Source organism: Rhipicephalus sanguineus, chromosome 1 (genome assembly GCF_013339695.2).
Source record: "Rhipicephalus sanguineus isolate Rsan-2018 chromosome 1, BIME_Rsan_1.4, whole genome shotgun sequence".
Lineage (NCBI taxonomy): Eukaryota > Metazoa > Arthropoda > Arachnida > Ixodida > Ixodidae > Rhipicephalus > Rhipicephalus sanguineus.
Window position 1 is genome coordinate 231,347,567 of NC_051176.1, and position 18,379 is coordinate 231,365,945.

Consider the following 18,379-nt stretch of genomic DNA (forward strand, 5'->3'; position numbering starts at 1 on the left):
TTGCGAACACCTTGCTTGCTATACGGACTGTCATACGAAAATTGTCCCGTAAAATGGGCAATGTCACAGACGTCTCTTCTATAGAGACGAAGTATTAATGCCATATTGTGTGAAGTTCGAAGAACATACTGTGAAGAAACGTCTATTCCAGAAGGTGCAGAAGCTCGCAACCAAAATCAGCCAAAAGCACAAGTTACAGCGCGTATACACACCAACTGCAGCACTGAAAATTCAGCTAAAATAAACAGAGTTCTGCTACGTGCCCGTTTCACCACACCAGCATATTCGGATCTTCATTTGTGATCCCTGGCTTGGTGTTTGTCATGGTTCGTTTGTGTAGGAGCGAGTATGCATATCCGATCAAGAGGTGTGCTTCGTTTGCATATGCGTATGCTAAAACGTTAACAACGATATTTCACCTTACTTCCTTCCAATGCACGCTTCGTTTGCTCGAAGTCGCAGAGCGGAGGCGCAGTGTTTTACAAAAATATCGCCATATGTCGACAACATACCCTCTTCCTCCTTTTAATTCTTCGTTACAGTCGAATATATATATATATATATATATATATATATATATATATATATATATATTGTCACGTGGTCGTGACGACGAAGACAGCAGTCAGCACGTTCGAGATGAAACTGTTTATTTGGCCGAACTTGTGGCCGGGAAACTGTAAGTCAATCTACAGCAACACACTGATAGCGGCGGACAGAGCGTCGACCGTCGATCAACTGACAAGCGGTCAAGCGCGTCGGCTTTTATACAGGCGCTATGGAACTTTCCAGCAATATCGCTGGTGGCGGCGTTATCTCTCGACAAAGCTGGAACATTCGCGTGCGGCACGCAATCTTAACAAAACGATCTACTAAAATCGTGAAGCTTCTCGAACACTGCTTCACGGCCAGCGTCGAGCGTTGATAACCGTCCTTGCTGGTCAAACTCGAACACATCAAAATAAAAGAAGAAGCGGGCGTGGCATTGCCCCCCTCTGAAAAAGCATCGTCCCGATGCTTGCAACAGAACATGCAAATGAAAAAACAAGTGCATGCACAAATAAATTACAATAACAAAGGAAAAAGTAGAGTTCTCAGGTTCGCTAACGCGCAAAAAACGGCTTAAGGCGCACGACATGGACGACTTCAGGTCGTGCGCGGCGTCGCTGGGAGTTCGTAATGCCGTCCGGGACGACCTCGTAGTCAAGAGCGCCGTGACGTCGAAGCACCTTGTATGGGCCGAAGTATCGCCGAAGAAGTTTTTCACTGAGCCCACGTCGGCGTATCGGCGTCCAGACCCACACACGGTCACCGGGTTGGTACTCCATGTGGCGTCGTCGAAGATTATAGTGACGGCTGTCGACCCTCTGCTGGTTCTTGATGCGCAGGCGGGCGAGCTGTCGAGCTTCTTCGGCGCGTTGCAAATAGGCGGCAACGTCGAGATCGTCTTCGTCGGTGGCGGTTGGTAGCATTGCGTCGAGCGTTGTTGCCGGGCTCCTTCCGTAGACCAGCTTGTACGGCGTCATTTGCGTCGTTTCTTGCATGGCCGTGTTGTATGCGAAGGTCACATACGGAAGGATGGCATCCCACGTCTTGTGTTCGACGTCGACATACATGGCCAGCATGTCGGCGATGGTCTTGTTTAGCCGCTCGGTGAGGCCATTGGTCTGTGGGTGGTACGCTGTGGTCCGGCGGTGGCTTGTTTGGCTGTATCTCAGTATTGCCTGAGTTAGGTCAGCAGTAAACGCCGTGCCTCTGTCGGTGATGAGGACCTCTGGGGCGCCATGACGCAGGAGGATGTTCTCAACGAAGAACTTTGCTACCTCGGCGGCACTGCCTTTGGGCAAGGCCTTCGTCTCCGCGTAGCGGGTGAGGTAGTCAGTCGCTACGACGATCCACTTGTTGCCGGAAGTCGACGTCGGGAACGGCCCCAGTAGGTCCATCCCGATTTGCTGGAACGGCCGGTGAGGTGGTTCGATTGGCTGCATAAGTCCCGCTGGCCTAGTCGGCGGTGTCTTCCGTCGCTGGCAATCTCGGCAAGTCTTGACGTAGTGGGCGACGTCGGCAGCAAGGCGTGGCCAGTAGTACTTTTCCTGTATTCTGGCGAGGGTGCGGGAAACACCGAGGTGTCCAGCCGTCGGGTCGTCGTGTAGGGCCTGGAGGACTTCTGGTCGCAATGATGAGGGCACGACAAGAAGGTAGTCCGTTCGAAGTGGCGAGAAGTTCTTTTTCAGGAGAACGCCGTTCCGTAAGAAAAACGACGACAGTCCTCGCTTGAATACCTTCGGAACAACGGCGGTCTTGCACTCGAGGTACTCCATAAGGCCCCCCAGTTCCGCGTCGGCTCGTTGCCTTTCGGCGAAGTCGTCGGCACTTATAGTTCCGAGGAAGCAGTCATCGTCGTCGTCTTGCGGCGGCGCGTCGACGGGGGCACGAGAGAGGCAGTCGGCGTCAGAGTGTTTTCGTCCGGACTTGTACACGACGGTAATGTCGAATTCTTGAAGCCTCAAACTCCATCGTGCGAGACGACCTGAAGGGTCCTTCAAGTTAGCTAGCCAGCATAAGGCGTGATGGTCACTGACAACTTTGAAGGGCCTGCCATAGAGGTAGGGGCGAAACTTTGACGTAGCCCAGATGATGGCAAGGCATTCCCTTTCTGTTGTGGAATAGTTGGCTTCTGCCTTGGATAGTGACCGGCTAGCATAACTGATAACCCTTTCAAGCCCGTCAGTCTTTTGCACAAGGACGGCACCGAGTCCTACGCTGCTAGCGTCGGTGTGTATTTCAGTGTCGGCGCAATCGTCGAAATGCGCAAGTATGGGTGGCGTCTGCAGGCGTCGTTTAAGTTCCTCAAATGCTTGCACTTGCTCCGTTTCCCACCTGAATTCCACGTTAGTCTTCGTGAGAAACGTCAGTGGTTCGGCGCTGCGTGAAAAGTTTTTGACGAAGCGTCTGTAATAGGCGCATAAGCCGAGAAATCGGCGCACGGCCTTCTTGTCGGTGGGAGGCGCGAAGTCGGCGATGGCCGCTGTTTTCCGCGGGTCTGGGCGCACTCCAGACTTGCTGATCACATGGCCCAGAAACAAGAGCTCGTTGTACGCGAATCGGCACTTTTCTGGCTTCAGGGTCAGTCCAGAGGCCTTTATTGCTTGAAGTACTGCCTCGAGCCGCCGGAGATGCTCGTCGAAGGTCGAGGAAAACACGACGACGTCGTCCAAATACACAAGGCACGTCTGCCACTTCAATCCGGCCAGTACAGTGTCCATGATGCGCTGGAACGTCGCAGGTGCCGAGCAAAGACCGAAAGGCATGACCTTGAACTCAAAGAGGCCGTCGGGTGTTATAAAAGCCGTCTTTTCTCGGTCTCTCTCGTCTACTTCGATCTGCCAATAGCCGGTCTTGAGGTCCATCGATGAAAAGTACGTCGCGTTGTGAAGTCGATCCAGGGTGTCGTCTATCCGTGGGAGGGGGTACACGTCCTTCTTCGTGATTTTGTTCAGGCGCCGATAATCAACGCAGAAGCGCAGTGTCCCGTCCTTCTTCCTCACTAACACCACGGGTGACGCCCACGGACTCTTGGACGGCTGGATGATGTTGTCGCGTAGCATCTCGTCGACTTGTTTCTTTATCGCGTCGCGCTCTCGAGTCGAAACTCTGTAGGGGCTCTGACGGAGTGGTCGAGAATCTTCTTCTGTTATAATGCGGTGCTTAACAAGGTGCGTTTGTCGTACCCGCGATGACGACGAGAAACAGTCCTTGTATTGCAGGAGCAGGGTTTTGAGCTGGTCTTGTTTGACATTCGCAAGGCTCGTGTTGACGTCAAAATCCGGTTCGGGACCTCTATTCGTCGAAGCAGGTTCGGCAGCATCGAAGAGGGCGAAAGCATCGCTGGCGGCTACACATTCGTCAATGTAGGCAACCGTCGTACCAATGTTGAGGTGCCTATATTCGTGGCTGAAGTTTGTCAGCACTACCTTTGCTTTACCGTCACGCAGTTCGGCTATACCTCTTGCGACGCAAATTTGACGGTTCAGGAGTAGTTGCTGATCGCCTTCGATGACGCCTTCAAGGTTCGCAGGTTTTTCGGTGCCGACGGAAATAATGACGCTGGAGCGGGGCGGAACGGTCACCTGCTCTTCTATCACATTCAATGCATGGTTCCCTGGCGTCGCGTGGGGCGGGAGCGCTTTGTCTGAGGTTAGCGTTATCGACTCAGATCTCAGGTCGATGACGGCGCCGTGGTCACTTAGGAAGTCCATTCCAAGTATCACATCCCTAGAGCAATTTTGTAGGATTACAAAGCTCGCAGGATAAGTCCGGTTATTGATGGTGACTCTCGCCGTGCAGACACCAATCGGCGTTATCAGGTGGCCTCCAGCTGTCCGGATTTCGGGTCCACTCCAAGCGGTCTTTACTTTCTTCAGCTTGGTGGCGAACAGTCCACTGAAGACAGAATAGTCGGCTCCGGTGTCGACGAGAGCTGTGGCGCTGTGGCCGTCGATAAGAACGTCGAGGTCGCTAGTTCGTCGTCTCGCGTTGCAGTTAGGTCGTGGCGTGGGGTCACGGCTACGCCGGTTTGTTCCGCTGCTTCCCCGTTGCGTCGTCAGGTCTACTTCGGTCCGCGAGGTTTCATCGGCAGGACTTCGTCTGCTTCGCGTCGTGTTCTGCAGGTCTCCTCGCGTTGTCGTCGTCGGCGGCCGCGGAGGATCTTCGGCATTTCGTCGTGCAGCAACCGCACCTCCATCGGTTGCTGCCCTTAGTTTTCCGGATACGGGCTAGGCGACCGGCCCCGGTTTGGGCCAGTGTACTGCCGGCGGTGCGGTGACATGTAGCGGCCGGGCGACGGCGAGCGGGAAGGTCGTCGTTCTTGCCACTGTGTTCCGGTGAGGAAGTCGTCGATGTCGCGAGGCCGTTCGCCTGGCTGGGGGCGCGGCGCGTTGACGGCGAATCCGCGTAGCCCCATCTGACGGTACTGGCAGCGGCGGTAGGTATGGCCGGCCTCCCCGCAGTGGTAGCAGAGCGGGCGGTTGTCAGGGGCGCGCCAAACGTCGGTCTTCCTTGGGGCATAGCGCGGGGCATAGCGCCGGGTGACAGGAGGACGGTAGGGCGTTGGTGGTGGTGGCGGCGGCGGCGTCTGACGGCCGAACTGCTGCGGCGGCGCGGCGTCATGACGTGGACGAGGAGCGGGGGCGTTGCGTCGGGCTGCTGCAGCATAGTTCATTGCTTGCAGCTGCGGCTGCGCTGCATCGGGGGTGCCCAGCGACTGCTGGATTTCCTCGCGGACCATGTCGGCGATCGAATCCACTTGAGGCTGCGCTGAAGGCAACAGCTTGCGCAGCTCCTCCCGCACTATCGCTCTGATGGTTTCCCGTAGGTCGTCGGTGCCTAGCGAGTGCGCTTCTGTGTAGCCTGTCGACAGGGTTGAGCGGTTGTATTGCTTCGTCCTAATCTCGAGGGATTTTTCAATTGTTGTAGCCTCCTTTAGGAATTCGATGACAGTTTTCGGTGGGTTCCGCACCAATCCTGCAAAGAGGTCTTGTTTCACTCCCCGCATAAGGAAGCGGACCTTTTTTTCCTCAGGCATCGCAGCATCAGCCAGGCGGAAAAGTCGCGTCATCTCTTCCGTGTAGATGGTGACCGTCTCATTCGGTAGCTGTGCTCTTGTCTCCAGCAAAGCAGCGGCCTTTTCCTTGCGGACGATGCTCGCGAAGGTATTAAGGAACGTCGTCCGAAAGAGGTCCCAGGATTGAAGGCTCGATTCATGGTTTTCGAACCACGTCTTCGCGGCGTCTTCTAAGTAGAAGTAGACGTGGCGCAGCTTCTCTTCAGTGTCCCAGTGGTTGAAGGCGGCGACTCGCTCGTACGTCTCCAGCCAGCTCTCCGGGTCTTCAAACGACGATCCACGGAAAGTCGGTGGCTCCCTTGGCTGTTGCATCACTACCGTTGTAGGTGGCAGGGGGTCTGTCATCGTCTCGGCGGTCGATGTGACGGTCTTCGGCTGCCTGGTGTTTTCGGGAAGGAGCCCGTACTCTGGTTGTAGTCCCTTCTGCCGGCGGCTGGTTCGAGGATCCGGGTTGTCCTTAGCGTCGTCTTCTTCTCGGCTTGGGCTTGGGTCAGCGCCCCGCGGTGGCGTCCGGATCATGAAGCAGCACCTCCACCAGATGTCACGTGGTCGTGACGACGAAGACAGCAGTCAGCACGTTCGAGATGAAACTGTTTATTTGGCCGAACTTGTGGCCGGGAAACTGTAAGTCAATCTACAGCAACACACTGATAGCGGCGGACAGAGCGTCGACCGTCGATCAACTGACAAGCGGTCAAGCGCGTCGGCTTTTATACAGGCGCTATGGAACTTTCCAGCAATATCGCTGGTGGCGGCGTTATCTCTCGACAAAGCTGGAACATTCGCGTGCGGCACGCAATCTTAACAAAACGATCTACTAAAATCGTGAAGCTTCTCGAACACTGCTTCACGGCCAGCGTCGAGCGTTGATAACCGTCCTTGCTGGTCAAACTCGAACACATCAAAATAAAAGAAGAAGCGGGCGTGGCAATATATATATATATATATATATATATATATATATATATATATATATATATATATATATATATCTTGCACCTACCTTGCTGATCTTTGGCGGCCCGGCGTAGTTCCAAGCCAGAAGAGCAGTGAACTGAATTGTAGGCAGGCAGGCAGGCAGGCAAAGAACTTTATTATTATCCGGAGGCGGCGCTCGACCCCCTTTAGGGGGTGACACCGGTGGGCCACTCCCACGACGGGACGGGGAGGTTAAACTCCACGGCCATGTCGCGGGCCCTCTGGATGGCCCTAAGCTGGTCTCCTTTGTCTTGGCTAGTGAGCAGATGGTTCCAGTCCGCCTCCGTAGAGGGATACTCGCTGCTCCCGCGCAACGCAGGGCATTGCCACAGCATGTGTTGTAAGGTGCATTTGGGGTGGCCACAGCGCGGGCACCCCGGCTCTATGCCATCCATGTACTTGGAACATTTTAAAGGCGATGCATACGCCTCCGTCTGTAACAAACGTAGAGTGATTGATTGAGCCCTGTTTAAGTGTGGGTGCGGGAGTGGGTACCTCCGCCTCTCCAACTGGTAATGTTTGCAGATTTCATTAAATGTTAACAACGGATCTCTGAAGTACCAAGTAACGTCCTCAGCCTCCGATTGGTTCTCCCCGACGTGGAATGTGAGACCTCGCGCCCGGGAGTGAGCCAATTCGTTGGCATTGAGGATGGTTCCGTGTACGTGTCGGCCAACGTGTGCCGGGAACCAGATGATGTGCTTTTTGTCTGACCAATTGGCAGCAGAGAGAACGCGCGCTGCTTCCCGACAAACCGAGCCCGTCATGAAAGCCCGTGCGGCTACGCGCGAATCTGTGTAAATGGCGGTGCGGTCGGTGGCAGCGAGAGCTAGTGCCACAGCGACCTGCTCGGCGCGATCAGCGTTTGAATTTAATAAAGTCATAGACGACAAGTGTTCGCCTTTGAGTGTTGTGACTACCGAGACAAAGTGGTCCGTATAGCCGTATTGCGCTGCGTCTACGAAGGCCACGTTACCCTCCATAGCGGCTGCGGTACCGAGTAGGGCTCGCGCCCGTGCCTGACGTCTCCCCACATTATGTGTGGGATGCATGTTACGGGGTATCGGGGATACTGTAAACTTCGCGCGCAGCTCTTCAGGGAGCTGTCGCGGGCTTTCTGGGGTTACGGGAGATTTGAGCCCGAGGTGTGCTAGTAAACGTCGCCCAGCTGCAGTGGAAGACAGCCTTACAATTTGAGAGACTTTTTGAGCTTCTACGATTTCGTTGAATGTGTTGTGAATGCCTAGTTCGTTGAGCTTGGTCGTGCGGGTGCTGCCCGGTAACCCGAGCACCTGTTTAACGCACCGGCGGATGATCACGTCCAGACGGCGTACGTCTCCTTTTTGCCACAGGTGGGCGGGAGCCACATAGTTGATGTGGCTCATGAGAAACGCGTGGAACAGTCTGCGGAGATTCTCCTCAGACAGTCCCTCGCGCTTGTTAGCTACTCGATTAATTAATTTAGCCATAGCTTCGGCCTTCTTGGAAATGTGAGTGATACTGACGTCGTTATGGCCGTTGGCCTGAATGACCATGCCTAGAATGCGGACTTGGTCCACCGTGGGGATCGGTCTACCGTCCGCCGTCAGGACGTTGATCTCCGCGTATGCGTCTCTGCGCGCCTTGTATTTCGGGCGGTAGAGTAGTAATTCTGATTTCTCGGCCGATAGCGAGAGGCCGGCCTGCCGTAAGAACGTTTCTACCGTGCTTACCGCTTCTTGCAATCGCTCCTCGATATGGCCGTCGCTGCCGCTCGTACACCAGACGGTGATGTCGTCTGCGTAGAGGGCGTGACCGATGCCGTCGATCTGTGAGAGTTGTCGCGACAGAGCGCGCATGGAGAGGTTGAACAGGAACGGTGAGATCACGGCCCCTTGGGGTGTGCCCCTCGGCCCCAGGTTGAACTGCTTCGAGCCCATCGAGCCGAGTTGGATTGTAGGTGTCCTGTCACGTAGGAACGAGCTAACGTAATTGTAGAAACGCGTGCCTAATCCTGCCTCGCGAATCGAGTCAAGGATGTGAGAGTGGTTTACGCGGTCGAATGCCTTCTCGAGGTCGAGCGCTAGGATGGCTCTAGTGTCTCTGGTGGTCTTATCCATGAGCTCGTAGTTGAGCATCAGCATTACGTCTTGCGTGGACATGGACGGGCGAAAACCAATTTGATTGATCGGTAGAATCTCACGCTCCTCTACGAATTTCGTGACTCGCTTGAGGATTACGTGTTCGGCCACCTTACCCACGCAGGACGTGAGCGAGATGGGACGAAGTGAGCCTAGCGCTAAGGGTTTACCCGGCTTAGGGATAAGTATGACGGTTGCCTCGCGCCATTCAGGCGGGACGTTACCTGTCTCCCAGATTTTGTTAATGTGTTCGGTAAGAAGTTCTATGTCCTCCTCGGCGAAATTTTTAAGAAGTTTATTCTGTATGCCGTCGGGGCCCGGGGCCGAGCGGCAGTTTAGTTCGGAGAGGACCGCCTTAACCTCGGCGCAAGTGAAGGGGGATCCTAGTGGATCCGCCTCCGTAGCGTCAGGGGGAGGCGGGTAATCGGATGGGGAGCTAAGTTCGGTACATAGGTAACGCGCAGCTAGCTCGTCGGTGATTTGAGTGTCGGTCTTACCCGAGACTTTGAGTTTGTGGATTAGTCTGTCTATCGTGAGTTGTTGGGATGCTTTCGACGGTTTGTCGCCTAGTAAGTGTTTTAACAGGTTCCATTTGGCCCCGTTTCTCATTTGACCATCAACCGAGTTACACACTTCGTCCCAGTGCTGGCGCTCTAGGTTACGGCAATGTTCCTCGATTTGACGATTGAGTTCAGCTATCTTTTTACGAAGGTTACGATTGAGCTTTTGCGTGCGCCATTTCGTGTGTAGTGATTTCTTAGCTTCGAGTAGGTGAGCTAGCCGGCTATCCATGCGCTCGACCTCCAATTCGGTTTCAACGTCCTTAGTCGAATTTGCAACGTCGTCTTTAAGTCGTGCGAGGAGTGCTGGTAGGGTTTCGTAGCGAGTGTCGTCGCGTTTCCTGAGCTCTCGAAAATGATCCCAGTCCGTTATGCGAAACTGTCTGATTTTGTTTGTTGAAACGTTTACGATCGTCTGTATAATGTAATGATCACTGCCCAGATTCTCACCTAGGTTAGTCCACGTGGGTTGTCCCGCGTGCCTAACCATCGTGAGGTCCGGGGCGCTATCGCGCGTAACCGAGTTACCTGCCCGTGTGGCTGAAGCGGGATCTGTTAGGAGCGTGAGTCTATGTGTGTGCATTTGTGATACCATAGGGCAGTGCCCTTACGGGAAGAGCCGCGGTACCCAAAGTCTGGATGCGTGGCATTAAAGTCTCCCGCGATTATGAGCATGTGGTCCCCTGCAATTTTGTTCGCTCGCTGAAAGAGGACCTGAAATGTGGTTTGCGTGTGTTTCGGTGAACTATATACGTTGAGAATAAAGACTGACTGCTTAAGCTCCGAGTTTGGAATTAACTCTATCATAATGTGTTCGTCTTTGAGATCGGGGCGGACCTCGTGGCGAACATATGCGTACTTCTTGGAGATGAGCGTTTCTTGTAAGAGAATTACGGCAGGCCGATTGGCGCTAGATTTAATGAATTGTTGCAAAGCTGCCTTCCGCTTCGGAAAGCTGAAGCAATTCCATTGCCAAATTACAAGATTGCTTGTGGTAGCCATGATTACTGCATAGAGGTTGGCGCACGAACCGCCGTGTGCTGTCCTTCTAATATTTGTAACCGCGCGTGGAGCTCGGTGAGCTGGAGGGTGTGTGGGGTCATATCGGCAGCTCGGTCTGCCGCAATGTCTGCGCGGAGGCGGGCAAGTGCCTCCATGAACTTAGACATAGTAACAGGCTCGTCAGGCGGGTCCTCGGCCGCGCGACGCTTCGCGGCGCGACTGGCGTTCGACGAGGTAGTTGGTGCGGGTTCAACGACCGGAGCGGCGGGCGTCGGTGCCTCGACAACGCGTTCGCTCGGCTGCTGCAGGTTTCTAATGAGTGCTTTGAATTCTGCGTTTTCTTTGCGCAGTAACGCTAGCTCGCGTTTGAGCTCTTGAATCTCATCTTTTTCATGCTGTGGCAAGTTACCCGACTGCGCGGAACCGCGAGTCTCACCTTTACCGGCGACTCGGTCGGCCCAAGTAGGTGTTGCAGTCGGACTCTTGGTGGTGGTAGGCAGGTGCTTCGTCGGTGGACTCGGGGCTGGTTGCTTGGGCGTCGGCTGTTGCTTTGTCGAGCCTCCTTGGGTCTGTTGGTTGTTGTTGCGACGGCGTCTGCGGCGGCGTCGACGTCGAACGACGTAAGGAATTTGATAGCGATTTGGGCATGTGCGGTCGCCCGTAATGTGGGCCTGGCCGCACAACGCGCACTTGGGAGTCACACACACATGGTCAGGTCCTGTGGGTTTGATACCGCAGTGTTCACAGACTTTCTCAGATGGGGTAGGGCAGACGTCTTGTCGATGCCCGACTCGGCCGCAGTTGCGGCAGGTGTCGATCTGTCGCTTGTAGAGCGTGCAACGCAGCAGAAGCATGCCGCAGCGCACATAGTTGGGGACTTTAAGTCCGTCGAAGAGAAGGATGATGGTGGTTGTATCCTTGATTCGTCGTACCCCCATTAACGTGGGGTTGTGTGATGAGACGAACAAGCGTTGTAGCTCTGAGTCCGGAAGGTCAGCGTCGACCCCTCGGATCGCCTCGGCTGGTCGTGCCAGAGGCGACTACGTAAGCGGATACTGGATGTGCTCGCTCCATGAGAACAATTGCTCGTACTTTAGCGTACGCTTCGGCCGTTTGTAAGCTCGGCGTGCTGATCACAAAGATATTCTGTGTGTCGTTAGTGCAGACGATATCTTCCTCTGCCGCCGCTGGCGGGAGTCGTGCAGCGAATAGCAGAGCTTGTAAGAACTTAAGCTTGTTGCACTTACGCACATCCAGTCCACCTCCAGGGCGGACGATGACACAGTGATGATCCGTTGGCAGCGGGGGGAGCCGGCTGGCGGCTGCAACCCTCGACGCAGCTCCGGCTCGCAGGGCACCAACGCTGGCGCCGGCTGGCTTACTGGTCGTAGTAGTTGAAGATGTTGCTCGACGTCGAATTGCGTCGATCCAGCCAGGCGCGCTGGCTTCCTCGTGAGTGATTGGTTCTCCCTCCACCATGGCCTCAGGCATGACGGCGGCGTAGCGGCGGGACGCGCCGGCACAGGGGTACGTAGTCGTGGTAAGCCTGCTCGAGGCTTAGCGAGTGCAGGCGAAACGTTGGTTGAAAAAGAAAGAAAATTTGGGTGGCCCGGGTCAAAATTGTTATCCGGGTGTTCCCCTAGACTTAGCGAAAACGTGGGTGATAAAATTAGGGAAGATTTAACACAGTAGACCGGTAAAAAGCATAACAGAAGGCGGAGCCGATGCGGAGACACCCGCTCATCTCGACGGCCCCTCACGGTCCTCCTGAATTGTAGGCAGCGCCAATCTATTCAAAGCATACTTCGTGGTTCGTGATTCAGACTTGTGCGTGCGCAGCATTTTCTTCAAGTACGAACTGTTTGGTAGACGCTTCTCAACTTTCAAGAGAGGCATAAAGATACACGCGAGAAGCAACATTAGGGTTGTGTTCTTTTGTAGCAGATTTAGAGAAAAAAATTTTCGGCCGCATTTTTTCTCTCAAATGAATTTCTTTTCACTTCGAAGATGTGGTAAAAAGTGTCCGTAACAAAGCGTTCACTCCTACTGTCTGCTTGAAATGTTGACAGAAATGCGCATGCGTTAACAAATTTGTTTCAAATGGTAACCATAAAAAGGGGAACCATTGGGACTACCAGTTAAGTTGGTAGAGGATCTCGGACTTGCGTGCATGCATGGAAGGGTGCTACCGCGGGCAACGTAAGGTGCACGGAATTGACAGGAGGCTGCACTTTGGAGCATGGCAAATCTAAAAAAACAACGCGCACAGATGCGCGATCGTTGCAACGATCCATTCTTATTCAAAAGAAAATTAGCCGTGATATCTTGAAACCTCCTAGCAAGTCAAGGGTACAGCTATATGATTTCTCACGAGGCGAAATACCACACGGGTAACGTATATACGTATAACGCATCTCAAAACTTCATCAATAGTCATGCCTTCCAGTCGTTATAAATGCTCCTTTATCATATACGTATACTTTATTTATCATCCATACGAGCGTTCGTTCGGCCTTCTCTACTCTTGGGTCAGCCTTGAAGAGCACATTTCTATATAGGCTGTCTTCCGATTGGGTTTGCCTCTGTAAGCAACGGGAGCTCACCTCGTCGGGCATGGTTGTGCCTTTGAGTTCAGCTATGGTGTTCCGTGACGTGGTCAGTGGAAGGTTTTGTGCATCCATTATTAAGTGAACATGAACCTCTATACCTGAAAAAAAAGAAAACAAATTTTTAGAAGGTGCACACCGGAAATACAGCACGCAAAAAGAGGGAACACCCAGAAATTCATTGCTTGCATATAACAGTCTGGTCGTTGCGCCCCTAGTCTAATGTGGCTCTGCAGTGTCCGCCCAAATTAAATCAATAGCCATTTAAGGATGCGCTTCGCACAGGGACAAGAAGTGATGGCTAATACTTGTTCGGGTTTTACGCCCCAAAACCACGATATCATTGTAAGGGACGCCGTAGTGGAGGGCTCCGGAAATTTGCATATAACATACGTGCTTGCATAGAACAGTGTGGTCGTTGTACCCTTATATATCTAATGTGGTTCACCCACTACGTGTGTGTAAGAGAATGCGCGCACTAATGTGTATGCCCTTTGTAATGGGTGGCATGCTTTAAACCAGCAGCAATTACGCGCGTGATACTTTTTTTCGAAATTGCGATGCGTCCACTACGTGTTCGTAAGGGAATACGCGCAGTAATGTGTGTGCCTTTTGTAATGGGTGGCTGGCTTTAAACCAACTCGTTATGCAGTTCACATGGTGTGACTCCCGATGGCAATATGCGCGCTTGTACCCCGTTTTACTGCGATATTGTGACACCTGTACACAGGACGCGTATGTTTGTGAAGCATAAAAGTTCATTTCAGTGCAGTTCCAAGCAATGGAGTGGATCTGTGGTAGAACAAATTTCTTTCCTCATCATCAATATTATTTCCTTGCAAGTATGAACCAACTCGCCCAGCAGCAAGTTTTATTGAACTGTGGTAGAACACCTGCTTCCCACGCAGACGGTCTGGGTTCGATTCTCACTCGAACCTAAGACTTTTTTAATATTTATTGTATACAAGATGATCATTTTTCACTCACAACCAACGACACCGACGCCGACACCGGAATTTCTGCGGAACGAGCTCTTTAACGCTATCGCGTTAAAATCCAACCAATTATTGATGTTATCTAGCATCGTAAGCTTTTTGCAATACAGGGTTAGTGACCAGAAGGAGACTCTGTAGACAGTTCCTTCCCCAGTGCAGGGTAGCCTACCGGGCTCAGCCCTGGTTAACCTCCCCGCCTTTCTTTTATTCTTAGTAATTTTTCTCTTTCTCTTTCCAAAAGGGGACTTATTTTCCTATTTATGCATATGCACTGATTGCTTCCAGGTGCATTCCCACTTCGTTATAATGCTGTTTGACAGTATATTTAAACCAACATATATTATGTACAATGCCATGCAAGTGACATTGCAGCAACATGTTCAGAAATACTTTATATACACGAAATAATTGTGGGCAAGTCGTGAAATATTCTAGTTAGCATATATATTCGCCAAAATCGTCCAGAAAGGATTAATGCTTTTGCATCGTAGAAAGTCGCCACTGCGAAGAAGTTGTTTAATGTAGAGAAGGTATAGGAAAGGGAAATAGTGATTTCCGCAGGTTTAGAGGCTTACTTTCGTATTCTCTGACAATATGGAAGGGTGTGTTTCATCTGGGTTCGTACAGCGGTTCTTGCAAACGTGCACTACTAAGCGCTATTCCTTATGTTGCAAGTTCCGAAAGTAAAAACACATACGAAGTGTTTCATAACACATACAGACGTAGGGGAATCGCTCTAAATATTCTGTGCCCTTCTACCATAACCATCAAGTGTGGTGCGTTGTCTGCTTTGCAATACTTTACAATAAAACTGTCACTGCATCAAATAATTCGAATGTCGCTCCTTTAGCCTAATGAAAAAATAAAACATGCGACTTAAATAGGCACAGAACAGTGTCTTCGTTTATTTTTGTATTCTTTCACGCTTGGCATATAGCTACGAAGGGAATCAGTATGGGCTATTAGTTCGTTCTTACGAAAAATATAAAAAATTGAAAAAGAACGTATAGTGTTTATAGTGATTACAAAGGGGACTACTAGGTGGATTAAGAAGGGGAGCTACTATAGGGTTAAATGCACATAGTGAGTATGAGTAGATTTTCCTGGGCTACCACCACAACACCAACAAAGAGGAACGATCGTCGTCGCCATTCCTGTTCCTGGTTATTTCAGCTCATCATTAATCAGCCAAATTGCCTGTACGCAGATGGGCGGGTCTTATACAATGAGCCGTTGTGGGTACTTGGCGAAATCGCAATATAATGATTTATGCCGAAGTGGGCACTTCACATTTGTACTAACGTTTTTCCAAACCTTGTGAAATGGCTACCTTACGGCATTTTAAATGGGTTGTTGCCAGAGCATCTAAAAAGCTTACCAACAAACGTTGATACGGATGCATCACGATGTCAGGAAAGATCTGGCGATGGAAACTTTTGCCCTGAACTCGACTGGTCTTTTTCACTGCGCTTGCCGAATTTTGTTCCCATCTTTCTTGCTGAATTTGTGGCAATAATTTTAGCATTACGCAAATTAAACACTTCAATTACAGTAGCCGCTATTATAATCGACTCGTCTGTGTGCTCTTCCCTTGCGCCATCTGGTGATTCGTCTCTGCGCGCTTAGATCAGTTAAACCAGGGGCGTAGCCAGAAATTTCTTTTTTTCGGGGGGGTGGGGGTCAATCATACTCTATGTATGTTCGTGCGTGCGTTTGTATGTGTGTGTATATATACGCAAGCAAAATTGAAAATGTTCGAGGGGGGGGGGGGGGGGGCTTGACCCCCCCCCCCCGCTACGCTCCCGAGTTAAACCATGCATTTCAACCAACTAACTAGCCCAGTTGTCGGTTCTCTTCGTCTATGCTAAACCTCTTGAAATTACTAGTCCCCGCTCATCTACGATGTATTCGTTTAATTTGAGTACCTGGCCACAAAGCTTTCTTTTCAAGTGAAACTCCCGATTAACTTGCAGTGACGTCGTTTTCCGCGCCGTTCATTCGTGTTCTCCCACCAACAGCGCAACTCACGACGGCGGGATTTCGCTCGCTTACGTTCAGAAAAAGAATATCAGACTAAGTACTGACTGCGTCTCCAGATTACAATCACTATCTATTTTGCTGGAGTGGCGATTTCTTCTACTCAAGGATGATGAAGCTGGGATCACAAAATTACGTTGCCGAATCCCCCCTCCCCCCTTAATTTTTTTCTGCCACAGGTCAGGCTTAGTGGCTTCCCCTGTTCCTGTAATCAGGAGAAAATGGTTTGCCGATTCTTTCTATCCTGTAGCCGTTTCACGATTCTGAGAAAAAGACTACTAGTACCACGTCTTCAAAAACTGGGTCTGGGATTAGCAGAACCAGTTATTGTTTCGTTTGTGGCCTCTACTCTGGCTACAGACACAGGGATGTTTTCTTTTGTGGCTCATACCCAAAACCCCTGTTTTGGGTATGAGCCACATGGGCTGAGAATAAGAACAAGAAGAAGGAGACCTCGGTGGCGCGTGACAGCGTGTCGGAACAGCGGTGACTGGGACGGAAAATTGCTCAAATTATATTATTACTTAGGAAACAAGATGGAGGGTATATTTTGGATGACATAAGGCCAATCGCCTTGACGTCAAATCTAGAGAAATTGATTAAGAGAATTATCCATACTCGAATCAATGGTTTTGCTGACGAGAGATGAATTTTAAGCCCCTGTCAAATTGGATTCAGGGCTGGTTGTTCAATTTGGAATGCCCATGTTGATTTAGAAAGTCGTATACACTTAGCACGACTACGCAATGAATATGCGGCTTTAGTTACTTTAGACATCGCTGAAGCATATGATACAGTTGAACATGGTATTTTGTTAGATCGACTGGAATATCTCAATTTTCCGGCATACATAGTAGCGTGGATTAGGAAATTCCTTGTGGACAGAAAATTTTATTGTTTTAAACGCGGCTTTTCATCGATTACTCACACACAAACGAGAGGAGTATACCGCAAGGCTCAGTGCTTTCCCCGGTGCTATTTAATATACTGATGAGCACCATTCCACGACATGAGGAAATAACTTATGTGTATGCTGACGATATCGCGTTCTTTGCAACGGCAGATAATATCCATACATTATATGAACGGATGCAGATTTACCTTAATACCCTGGAGAACTGACTCGATCACAATCACTTTTTGCTTAATCCGAGTAAATGTGCCGTTCTTGTTTTTCCACTGCAATGCCCTGTGCACATCTCACTGAGTTATCATTATGAGGACATGCCACAGGTGGAGTCTATTAAGTACCTTGGGGTAATTTATGATCCATCCCTTAACTGGCGACCCCACATCGAATATACAGCTGGAAAAGGTGCGCGGGCTGTTGGCATGTTGCGTATGCTAAGCAACTACTGCACAGGTATGAGAAGAGACACACTATTAATGATCTATCGCATGTACGTTCGCCCTATTTTGGAATTCGGTTGCGTACTATTCTCTGGTGCCCCATCCTACAAGATACGGCCTCTTGTGGAAAGAAAAGCGCTACGCTTATGCCTCGGCCTCCCTAAAACGGTTTCTGACAATGTTTTGTATCTAGAGTCGATCGGGTTCCTTCTCTTTCGTGCCGGTTTCGCCTTCTGAATGTTCAGACATTCTTAAGAATTTACGAGTCACCACTACGAAAATCAGAAACAGCTTTTATTTCCAATCCGGAATTATTTTGGGGGGCTAGATGGCCGCCATTTCACACACCACAAATTATGTTTGTACAATGTTTACGGGACCCTCTGAACGTACGTATCTGCGATATAACACCGACTCGTGATAATTCGTACCCTGAGGATATTCAATTTGATGATATTTTTCCTAATAATGCAAAATTACTCCCCCATCATACTTTAGACAGTTTATTACAAGAACACCTGCAGAGCATTAGAACTAACGTTATTATTGCTACAGATGCATCACAGTGTGACGAAAAGTCAGGTGTTGGTATATTTAGGCCGAATTTGGATTGGTTTTATTCCCTTCGACTGCCCGATTTCATACCAATTTTTGTGGCTGAATTTCTGGCAGTAGTGCTCGCATTGCGCAAGTTAAACTCGGCAATTACATCTGCTGTTATAATCACAGATTCTCTATCTCTCTGTGCTGCACTTTCTGCTGGTGCTGATTCCCACGTAATAAAGGCGTTTCGTGCACTGGTACCCGCGCATTTGAGAAAAGTTCGATTAGTTTGGGTTCCTGGACATAAAGGGTTGCTTCTAAATGAAATTGCCGATTCCTTAGCGAAGTCGTCGATCAGTGGGCCGATTTTACCTTATTTTCCAACATTCGCTCATGTGACGGCTGCGCGATTTCGCAGGCGTGGCATTACGGAAGTCTTTGCAGACACGGCACCAACAAGTTCCACAGAATATCGGCACTTATTATATCCCTGGCAAAGGTCATTTTGTCAAACCCGTAAACTGGAAGTGTCAATTACGAGGCTGCGATGTCGTGTACCGAGGCT

At 50.8% G+C, this 18,379-nt stretch overlaps 1 protein-coding gene across 1 annotated transcript in view; it reads right to left on the reverse strand.

The window, feature by feature from the left end:
* Positions 1-18,379, reverse strand: part of LOC119374257 (carboxypeptidase Q) — a 29,676-nt gene that overhangs the window by 2,217 nt on the left and 9,080 nt on the right. The window contains exon 3 of the mRNA XM_037644337.2: positions 12,887-12,990. Coding sequence (XP_037500265.1) covers positions 12,887-12,990 — 104 coding nt within the window. The remainder of the gene's footprint in view (positions 1-12,886; positions 12,991-18,379) is intronic.